We start from the raw sequence: 11769 nt of genomic DNA on the forward strand, positions 1-11769 counted from the left end.
GCCCGGACGACGCTGCCGGTTCTCGCGTTGGAGTTGACCTCCTATCTCCAAATGGAGATCGTTGCTTTGCTTCCCCATCAGCATCACTGCCCAGGTTGCCCTGGGGTGATGCGCTACAGGGAGAATACAGGTCTGCTGTCCCCAGCAGCACGGAGGGCACCCAGTGGGAATGCTTCCATTATCAAATGAAATGATGGAGCATTTCATTTTCCATGAAGCTCTGGCCAAGTGGGAGAGGAAAAATCAATCTGTGCTTGGCAGGAGGGTGGTACCTCAGCAGCTTTTCCCACGTCCTCTCAGCATCATGGATCTCATTCTATCAAATAAATAAGAACCAATAAACCCCCCCCTTTTATATAGTTTGTGCGCCACTTATCTCGCATGGAGCACATGAGATGGGTTTAGGCTGCCCCTCCGACCAGAAATGTCCATATCTTCTGCAGGAGTCACCCTTCAGACTTCTCCAAAATGGTCATCCCCTGTACATAAATACGTGTATATATAGGCCACTTCGTTCCTTCCTCCTCTCCCTGAGGAAGAACCCCAAGGCATGCTTGGCAAGATGAAGTCCTACGATACAGCTGTACCTACGGCACTAGAGATGCGTATATACAGGCACATTCTGTCCGTTATTACAATGGAAAGAGAGGGTTAAAAAGAAAGGTGATAGCAGCATGTAAACAAGGATTTGTGTTCATTTTGTGTCTTGTCTTCCTCCTCTTCTCATCCATGCTCATCAGTTTTGACAGCGCCTTCTCACCACCAATGCACTGGAGGCAGAGGGCTCTACTGCAGACCCCATCTGCAGGAGCTGACGCTGTCCTCCCCAGGCTCTCAGCCACAGGGCAGTTTGAATTCCCACTCCATCAGTTCCCTCCTCTCCCTCCCCGCATCCTTCCTTTCACGATGACTCATCCTGGAGCTGATCCTGGGTTTTGTCTGATGGCTGCTGCCCACTTTGGCTTCAGCAAAGTCTAATTTCAGAGCAACGCTACAAGAATAAAGTGCCTGGTGAGCCACATGAGCTGTTTGCATCTTAACTCAGGGAGGAAGAGAGAAATGGAATAGTTTGTATTTTGCCTGTCTCCCAGCAGCAAAAGTGTAAGTCCCAGGAGCAATGCCTGGTTTAAACACTTCCTTCCCGAATCCTCAATGATGCTGCAAAACCACTGGGGTTTCGCAGGAATCAAAGGGCTGATTTCAAACACGTTCCTCAGTGCAGGGAGCACAGGAATTAAAAATGCATCCATTGGGCTTTTTCCCACCTGCTCCTGCAGATTCCGGTTTTCCCAACCCCCAGCATCGTTTCCTCTCAGTTTTGGAGGTCCTGCTAAAGAGCTGTTATCTGAGTCAGCTCTGACGTGGGGGTGGTTGGACTCTGCTGGGCGACAGCCGCCATGGGAATTTCCATGCCTAGTCAGGCCGGATTGTTAGTCCCCTCCGAGTTCTTGCAGGCGTAAGCCACATCCTTGGCGATGCTGCACATCCTGTTGGACATCTGAAGCTCCGTCCTGAAGGCGGTGGGGAAGCAGAACTTCTTGAAGCACGCCTTGAAGTTCTCATCTAGAAAGGCGTAGAGCACGGGGTTCAGGCTGCTGTTGGCATACCCTAGTGCAGTGCAGAAGCAGGAGATGGCCAGCTCAAGCTCGCTTTCTGCTTTGGCACCCAAGCATTGGACCAGCACGAAGATCTGGATGGGAGTCCAGCAAATGATGAAGACCGCCACCACCACCAGGACCATGCGGGTGATGCGCCTCAGGTTGCGGTCCTTCTCCTTGGAGCCTGAAAGGACACGGACGTTCTTGAGTCGTCTGATCATGAGACTGTAGCAAATGGTGATGATCAACACGGGGATCATAAAGGAGAAGAGAAAGACACAGATGCCAAACACTGGATCCCAGTAATCCACGGGTGAAGGGAGCTTAATCAGACAATCGATTTCTGCAAGGGAAAAAACAACCAGGAAAGGAAGGTCAGCAAAGCCACAGCCAGAAGAAAAGCATCTGCAGGTTCAGTTTAGGCATGTTTAATACAGGAAAAGCAGTAGCAGTGATGCAGAAAGGCAAAGGCACAAAGAGTTAGGATGGCCTTACAACAGAGAGCTCACCACACCAATGAAAGTGGTACCCCCTCTCCAAGACCGCCCCAAGCCCATGGGCTCTCTGGCCACCAATACCTCCCACCCGTTGGATGTGTTTTTACTGACCATTGTTTTCATTCTCTGCAGATCCCATCACCATGGCTGGGATGCCAAAGACAGAAGCCAGTGCCCAGATGCAGACATTGACCACTTTGGCCTTGTGGGGAGTGCGGATGTCCAGTGCTTTGATAGGGTGGCAGATAGCAATGTAGCGGTCCACGCTCATCATCGTCAGCGTGAAGGTGCTTGTGAACATGTTGTAGTAGTCTATAGAGATGGCAATCTTGCAGAGGACATTGCCAAAGGGCCAGAAGCCCAGGAATGTGTCCGTACCCTGGAAGGGTAAGGTCATCAGACACAAGGTATCTGCCAGGGCAAGGTTAAAGATGTAAATGTTGGTTGCTGTCTTCATCTTGGTGAATCTGCAATGTAGGAAAGAGCAATGGTTAGAGCTTCATCTGACCATGACAGGTAAGACATTGAAGCCTAGTGAAGAGGGCATTTTGCCACTTTAGGAAGAAGATGCTGTATATTTCTTATGTAACAAGAGATTCAACACCCTTTCATTTCCACCTCCCACATGTTTATCAACACCCAGCTCAACCCAGCTCCTGCACCACCACAAACAGTGCCTTCACAATCAGTTTCACAGGCAGGAGAAGTATGCTTCTTAGACCATGAAAGCCTGAGTTTGTCAACTCAGACCATGAGCTTTGAAAATGACTTCAGTAAGGATTTCATCACATATGGTTTCATTATTATAAATATTGGTGAAAGCTTTACCCAGTAAGCTCATTTGAAAGGCATCATATGGACCAGGGGATAAGTTCATTAGCTATTTCGTATGGGCTCAGAGCCAAAGATGACGGCAAATGTGAGCTACCAAACAAGAATGGGTGAGATGGCCAGCCCTGGCCAGTGGCAGCTAAGAACTGGTGAGGAATGAGGTTTGTATCAGAAATACAATACCACAACGGATCTTTCCAAAGAAAGGGGTAGTTTGCAGATAGAGCCATGAGTTGAGTTGACTTCAAAGGGTTTGTCAATGCCAAAAGGACGAAACACAGAACAATGTCCTGTATTACTTCTGACATCCCCAAAGCAAGATTCACCTTGTTCCAATGGCAAATCATCTCCTTTTTACACATGGGAAACGATGCAAAGAAAGATGCGATGACCTACCCAAGGACCCATGCAGAGTCTGCAGAAATGGAAACCCAACAGTCGTTCTGTGACCGAATCCAACACTTCAGCTCCAGGATGTTCCTCTCACAGGCAAAAGAAGAGCTCAAATAGGTATAATTTTAAAACTACAGCTCATCTATCATTTACTACCCTAATGGCCTTTGCAGAACCGCTGCCAGAAATGGCAGACAACGATGTGTGTTATTAAGGGAGGACAAGTTCATCCAAGGGTAACACCTGAGCCCATAAACCACTGTGCTATTTTCAGTCTGATGCATGTTAGAATATTACAGGGTCTGATTTTACCTAAAAAGCTCTCTCTTGTCTAATGGATTCAGAACAGCAAACCCACAACCGTACTCAGCACCGTGCCCTCCCCTGATGATCTGAGCTTCAGCTCTTGATAGACTATTTGAATGCTTAGAGGAACAGTATCGCTGCCACGCTCTGAACTCTGCTGAAACACACAGTGACATAGCCAAGCTTGCAAGAACAACAGCCAGGGGATCCACGATCCACAATACAAAGTCTGTATTTTTACCCCTTGTATTAGAAGTCAGATGTTCAAAAGTGGTTTCAGAAGCAAGAACAAAAGATCCTGTATTTGAATTTGAAAGCCAAAGGGAAGTGTTTGGAGATGGACATTGATGGCAACACTTGTGGTCCCCACATAAGTCAGGCTCCTCTTGGCCCAGAAATCTCAGCAGAGAATGGGTTCTTAGAAAGCCAGCCCAGATCAAATGAATTCATACAGCCAAAGCAGCAGAGGAGAAACCACCATTGTCTTTCCTATTGTGAAGGTGTGAACAAGCACTTCGCAAACCCAACACAACCAGGCAGCTGCCAGGGCTTTAGTGCCTGGGACTTCCTAAGCAGAATTACACAGGAACAGGGAGAGAAGATGGTTCTGTGAATGGATTCAGACACTTCTGGGTCAGCAGGAGGGGAATTCAAATGAAGAAATTAAATCAGTGCTCTTCATCAGCCCCCACAAAAAGAAGTATTGTCAGCTCAGCTCCAGATTATTCAGAGCCATCTGAAGCTGTTAGCAAAGGTCTCCTGGGAGCTGTTGTCTTCCTCAGCATCTCTCAGACCCAGCTGGGCTTCCTCAAGCTTCCCAAAGGTCAAGTTTGTTCCAGTCCCTCTTTCCCAGAGGACTGGACTTGGAGGCAATTCATCAACATGCTTCTAATCCCACCGCTTTGACTGATGTTATAACATGAGGGAATTGGAACTAGATGATGTTAAGGTCCTTTCCAACCCTAACTATTCTATGATTCTATGAATAACAGCTGAGGGTTGGAACAATGATGAGCAACTTTACTCTCCAGTGGGCAAACAGACAGTGACCCACCTACCTCTATCACCCATCCGGCATCCATGGAGGACAACGCTGCCTCCATGCACACTCCTGCATCCCTAGTGCAGAGACAAGTTAGGGGCATCCCAGCTCACCCTGAGCTTGGGGTGTGCCGATTGCAAACCTTCGGCTCCCTCCATTGCAGGGACCTCACTGGTACCTCTGCTTCAAAGCCCTACTCAACAAGAAGATGCAATCACTCAGCCTGGCCCTGCAAAACCTGCTCTCCCTCCATGTGGACCCACCTTCAAGTAGATTTTAAGGTTGATTTTGTGCTCTTAGAAGCACAAAAAGCAGGGAGATACATTTACACCTATTTAATTACTCCTAGCTACTTCCTGTGCCCACTGAGAGCCAGCAGCCTGTATCCCATCCAACCAATGTTCCCAAACATTTCCTACAAACAAAAAATCAATCCATCACTTCTCTGTGGATTAACCTCCGTTTCTTCTCCTCCAGGAACTGAGACTGTTCTCTTTCTTAATCTGCTCAAAGGAAAGACAAATTAAACCCTCAGGCTTTAGGAGATACCTACGGCTGCCCCCCACGGCACAGCTCTGATGTGGATAAGGCTGTGGACAGATGAGGACAGCAGCTCCCTGCTGAGCCACTTTCTTGCACTTGGTCAGAGGCAATTTCCTAATGGAGCATCTCCCACAGGGCAGTTCTCAGCTCTCCATCCAGCTCCAGGAGTGACCACGTTGCTCTGCCCTCCTGTTGGCCCAGCTGCTGAAGCCTAAGAGGAAAAATGGCTGGATATGAGCTCAGGACTCTCCTTCCCTTTCCTTTTGGCTAAATAGATCTTAAGGAGTATTACCTGCAACAAAGCTCTGCATCAGCAAAGGGAATCTACAGTTTGGGGGAGGAGGAGATGGGTAGGAAGGAAACAGCTCTTCCGCATATGAGGCTTTGAGGTCCTGGTTCTCACAAGGATGGATTTTGTCCCTGGCTGAGCCCTCAGGGTTTTGAGCCATCAAGCCTGTTGTTTCAGCATCACTCCCTCCTTTCCACCCAGCAACCTCAAGGCTGCAGGGCAGCAAACAGCTCCGGATGCCCCAGGTGAAGGACCAGGAAGTGCAACCCAAAATGGGGCTGCAGACACCAGAGCAAAGCCTTGGACCATGAGCATTATCCCCAGGAGCTCTCTGCCTCTCAGTTTTGATGTTCTTTGCTCCAGCTAATCAGGATGCAGACAGTGCTGTTCAGCTTAAGCAGCAATCTCCATCGCCACACCCTGGCATCAGTGACAGCCTTTGCCACCATCCCTGGACACACACAGGGAAGCAAAACAGAGCAGAAAAGGCTCAGAGAGGATTCTTGCTAAGCTGCTCCCACTCTGCCAATGGAAACCAGTGCAGCTCACTGCCACCTCTGCACCCAACCTGCTCTTAGCACAGAGGCTGGAAGAAGCTGATGTTTGATCTGGCACATCCCGCTGTGATTTGTGTCCCCCTCAGCCATACACCCACATCGTGCTCTCTGTATCCCTGCTGCTCTCATCACCATCTGACAGCCCCCTCAGCCTGAAACACCCAAATCAAGATGGTTCCTTCTTAATGGTTCAAAAAAAGAGATAATTTGAGAAGGACAAATTGAAAACCGCTTTGGACTTTGACCCAGATGCTACAACAAGCAAATATAACACCAGCACATAAAAGCCTATTAATTACCTGGCAGGATGGTGAGTGACCAACAGGGGGTCAAGGGGCCTGTGCCAGCCAGGGTGAGCACCCACACTTAGGACAGATGAATTTCTTGCCCTTTTGAGGCCCTAGGTGACGGCAGTGAAAAACAAGCTCTGCCCTCCCTCCTTGAGGCGCTCCCTGGGGACTGGTGTGGATGGGGACATGACACGGCCCCAACTGCTGCTGTGCAGAGGGCAGAGATTGGGTGGTTGCTGCTGCAAAAGCCTCTGCAACCAGGCCAGGGGCTCACACATCCCTGAGCAGGTGCCTGGCCACCAGGATGCTCATTTGGTCTAAGAGGGCATTCGTCAGCATCCATCCTGCAGCAAGATGCTCTCATCCCTTTTCATGTGCCAGGTCTGCCTGTAGTGAACTGCTCGTGCCTTAAACACTGCTGGGAATCACCCAGACCCTGAAATGCACTGGGAACAGAGTCCCATATTAAACCCCATGGAATTACTGCTCCATATGGGTAACATCTTTACACTCATCCCACCAAGAGCCCTCCAGCACACACTGCAGATGCAGGACCTGTGTTAACAGGGGTCAGACACAGCTACTGCGAGCCTTTTTCTTCCAGGAAAAGCTAAGAGAGGCAGATGTGGAGCATGCTGAGGTCTTCGATGTTCCCACCAGCACCCGCTGGGTCCATGCTGCATTAAACACTCACTCGATTTCAGCTCCGGGACACGCAGCTGGTCGAGGCTCTTCCCTTAGAAAGCTGTCTATTAGGAAATCAGCATCTCTGCAATGTCCTAATTAACTTCATTTTCCTCATCTCCTCAGAGCCAGCTGCCCTCACCCCTGTTCTCAGGGGCTGATGCAGTTTGTAAGCAGAATAACAGCTGGCACAGCCACCCCCAGGCAGCCGCCTGGTGCAGGCAGCTCCCCATCACATCTCATCTCTCCTCCTAAGGCTTCACCTGGAAGCAGCAAATGGAAATGTGGGGGCCTGACAGCCCTATTCTGCCTGAACAGCTGCTTTAAGTGCTCAAAAGCAGAGCTCTTCACTAGGGAGAGCTGAGCAGCCTCAGTACTCTGCTGGGCTCCCAACAGATTGCTTCCATGGCAAAGAAATGAGGCATCGTTCCCATGGGGGCTGAGCCAGGTGAGCAGAGCCAACACTGAGGAAGTCCTCTGCATGATCACTACTGAGCATCAGAGCAGCACGATGGAGCTAGGGATAACAGAGGACTTCCTGGACCAGAAGCTGCGTGTTGTCCCTGGGCCCTTCCCTGGCACACTGGTCTCTCACACCCCATGCAGCAACACCAGTGTCAGCATCACCTCCACCCCCACGGGTCAGCCAATGTACGAACAACGCATCCCTCTTCTCCTTTGGCTTTTCTTCCTAAAAACAAAGCTCTTTGCCAAGCAGCCCTGCACAATTCAGTCCATAACCAAGAGGAACCACAGCAGCCTGGTTTCCCCCAGTTCTCCCCCAAACCCTCTCTGCCTTGTGCTATTCAACCCCTTGTTTCACATTCATTAAAAAGCAGCATAGGAAATCTATGCAGAAGAGAGCAAGGAGCAGAAGGGGAAGGAGGGAGGGGAGGCATCATCTCCACTGGCAAGAGCTCCATGATGAGCAAGCAGAACAAAGCCACAGACAAGGCAGGTTTCCACAATAGGCCCTTTACTGTCCAGGAAATCATGTTCTTGATGGAGAAGACCAAGAAGGGCTCTCAATTAGCACTGCTCAGCACTAGAAGGGGACTGACAGCCAGCTGATGACTGCTCTCTATAGATTAATCATTCCAAATGTTAAATCACTCCAGGTAGCAGAGAGGTGCAGGCTGGGTTCTGCAGCAGAGGGGAACACCAAGGGGAGGCTTTGAATTTGTATCCTTGTGTGAAATATGGGGAGATCTTAAACTGTTCCCCTTGGTGCTGCAAAAACCCCATTCAGGAGGAGCAAAACCCAAACCTTCCTCACGCCTCCTCTTTCCTCGAGTGCTGGTATTCGCGCCTCTATTTCCCAACTCCTGCGAAACCAGGAAGCAATTACTGCTTATGGTACTGAAGCGCTCTTTGCCTGGAACACAATACAGAGTTTTCCTATAGGATGTGTTGCCAGCTTGTCCCTGGTGAAATATAAGCATGGAAAGGCAAAGCAAAAACCAGGTTTTGTAGGGTACACCCAATCTACAGATGACAGGGATGCAGCACAGAGGCTTTGCCAGTCTTTTCTACATTAATAGAAGAGATATATCATTAAGACCCCCAAGACCCATGCTGACTTACCAGCAACCAGCTTCCAACCTCCTGAAATAAACCCAGAAGCACCAATGCTCCAGTCTGGGGAGGGAAACCTGTGCTTGAGAAGTCACCATCATCCCCCTGTACATGGCCAGAGATACTGAGTCCAGTTTCTCTGCTCCTGACCTCAAAAGTAAGGGCAAAGAGAGCAAAATCCTGGCCAGAGATAAGCACAAGTTGTAATTATGGAACCCAGAAGGGCCATTTCCCTGGGTGTAACCCAGTGTTGGTCTCAGCTTAGTACCAAACCCCCAGGACACACTGATGGGGAGACCCAGGGGGAAACAGCAGCTTCTATAAATGCTGTAACTCTATGGCTTCCCCAGCACACATTACTCAAGGGTCCCCTCCAGGGTCATACAGAAGGTTTTTTGGGGAATCTCCAAAAAGAATTACCCAAATAATTAAACTTTTCCTGTCTTTTTTTGCATATACAGGGGGGTCCAAATAAAGGGGAAAAGGAAGAAATGGCAGAGGCCTGGCAAAGACGGAGGTGACATCTTCAGTTTCCAATTGCTTCCAACCAGTAAAACCAGAAGGCACACACAAAAAGGTTACATTCCAAGGTTCACATGTGGGGTAGGGACTCCTTTCCCCTCCGCACACACTGGTTGGCATCCCCAGGGAGCTGCATCGCTGTGGGACAAGGATTTCTCACTCCCAGAGCCTCACTACTCACCACGCTTACACGTACCCACTATCACCCTGCCTACTGGAGTGACTGCTACAGCACCAAACAAACATGAGCTCTGCCAGTGGAGCATTGGTGCACTGCAAACCTCTCTCCATCTGCAGGCTCCCCAAGGCTAACACGATCCCTTATCCCTGCCATAAACTCCTCGGCAGGCAGAACATGGACAGGCAGCCCAGTGAACAGGCATAGAATCATCATAGAATGCCTTGGGTTGGAAGGGACCTTAAAGCTCATCCAGCTCCAATCCCTGCCATAGGCAGGGACACCTTCCACTAGAGCAGCTTGCTCCAAGCCCTGTCACTTTGCCCTTGCAGCAGAGATTTAATCAGTGCTCACCAACCTGTGATACCAAAGACTTAATCCTGCAGCATCTACCCCAGCCAAGTTGTGTGTATCCAAGGGAAAGCTGCTTTGGCAGGAGCAAGACTTAATCCCATCGGTGTCTGCTAAACGTTTTCACCCTCTGTTGGAGGAGAAAACAAATTCACTCCGTCTTTTCTGTGCTGGCAGCATCCACCTGCACCAGGAATCTGCTCCGAGATGTGTATGAAATGGAAGCTCACTCCTTATCACACAGGGTACTGAGATTAGAAGGAGTTTGCTGGTGTGTGACACAGAATCACAACCTTTGCATCAGTTGCATCAATCACAACAGCTGCATAAACTTATTTGGTACCTACAGAAGGAAACAGGGTTTCTGATTCAAGGAAATAGGGGGGTTTAAACCACAGCAGAACCAGGCAGGGACACTTAAAATGCCAGTAGTGATGTGCAGGGAGGCTGCAGGACAGTGCATGCTCCAAGCGAAGGAGCTTGAGAAGTTGCCCTCAACTCTGCAGCATCCCATCACGTTATTCACATCTATAGCTTCCAAAGAGTTGGGAGAGTCACACCAGTGATTTTTTCCCCCTGTAAAAGGGAAGCTGAGCCTCCAGCAGGCTCTTTCCCTTACAATTAGCTTTGGGAAGCAGCAGCATCCCGGTGGAGCAGCACCTGCATCCACAGCTGTGGTGCTGGACATGGCACAGGAGGGAGAGGTCCCATGACAGGTCCAGCAGTGGGATGCTCCCATCACATTGCCCTCCCCGGCTCTCTGCAACATAAAGCCTCGTTTCTTTTGAGCAGATCTGATCGCTCTGTTCCATTCTCTGGGTTTAACTTTAGGAGGCACCAGAGGGCAGCTGAAAGCTGGTGGGAGCCTTCATCAGAGCCTAGGAAGGGAAAAACACAAACAAAACCAAAGCAATAAAGCAAATGCCACATCATTACCTCTAAAGCACATTGCAATGGCCAGGGAAGCGCCTGCCTGCTTCACCCACAGCAGGGATTTGGAGCGAGGGGGAAGGTTTGCCCTGCTCACAGCCCTCCCCAGAGCCCCCCTGCGTGTCCTACCTGATGATCACATACATGACGGAGCAGTTGCCCACCAGCCCCACGATGCACACAATGGAGTAGACAACCACAATGGTGATCTTGATGCTCAGTGGCAGGAAGCTGTCCCCCGTGCCGTTGTTGAACCAGTTACTGGGCAGAAAGCTGAGATTCAGCATAGAGGAGTCATTCAGCAGCTTTCTCAGGTCAGGGTCTTCCAGAATGTGGGCAGGGAAGAGCGGGTCCATCCTGAAGCATCAGCTTGTGCCAAGGACCTGGAGCACTGAAGAGACAGCTTTAAGACCCACCGATCAAACGGGTAGCCCAGGACCATAGTAAAGCATGAGAGGTGCTGGAGGAGAAGGGCGATTCCTTGCTGGGGACAGCACAACCCCCCTCAAACCTCCCTATGAGCGGTCTGGGGGATGCAACCCCAGCGCTTGGTGCATCCTGAGCACGCAGGGAGCTCACGCACGTCTCCACACCGCATCCAGGGACATGCGGGCTGCACCGCGCCAGCCCTGCCTGCTCCAACCTGCCTCTCCCGAGCCGCTGAGTGCCCATATCCGGCTTTGTGCCCCCGGGCCCCCCGCTCCGTGTCCCCCAAGAGCTGCCGCAGCTTCCCACCGGGACAGGGGTCTCGTCCTGCTGCTGGTGCACAAACCCCCCCTTCCTCCATCCCCGCTAACACGGCAGGAAAAGCCCGAAGTTAGACCCAAGACCCGGTTGGCCGCTTACCTGGGTAGGGGTCTCCGGTTTAACGCCGCATCCGGGCAGCGCCGGGAGCAAGGATGGGGATAACGGCGGGGGGCTCGGCTCCGGTTGCAGCAGGCGATGGGGGGCGATGCGCTGCTCTCGCAGGCAGGGATGCTGCCGGCGCAGGGGCTGCACCCCGATCCCACGTTTTTAACGAAAAGGGAGGGATAGGGAGGGATGGGAGGGAGGGATGAGGGCGGACGGCGGCTGGGCAGAGCCAGCCCCGGCTGCTGGCGGCTCCCACTGCGTAAGACACAAGCAGAGGGGGAAGGAACAAGAAGGGGGGGGGGTTGATAATAAATAACCAGAGGCACCAAAT

General features: G+C 50.8%; 1 protein-coding gene across 1 annotated transcript; it reads right to left on the reverse strand.

The window, feature by feature from the left end:
• Positions 1-1417: 1417 nt before the first annotated feature.
• OPRL1 (opioid related nociceptin receptor 1) lies at positions 1418-10942 on the reverse strand (the record flags this gene model as incomplete). Its single annotated transcript, XM_080627631.1, has 3 exons — positions 1418-1941; positions 2207-2562; positions 10716-10942. The coding sequence occupies 3 exons, from the start codon at positions 10940-10942 to the stop codon at positions 1418-1420; spliced, it is 1107 nt and encodes a 368-aa protein (XP_080483757.1).
• Positions 10943-11769: the final 827 nt, after the last annotated feature.

The sequence above is a fragment of the Psittacula echo genome (genome assembly GCF_963264785.1).
Source record: "Psittacula echo genome assembly, chromosome: 12".
NCBI classification, from domain to species: domain Eukaryota; kingdom Metazoa; phylum Chordata; class Aves; order Psittaciformes; family Psittacidae; genus Psittacula; species Psittacula echo.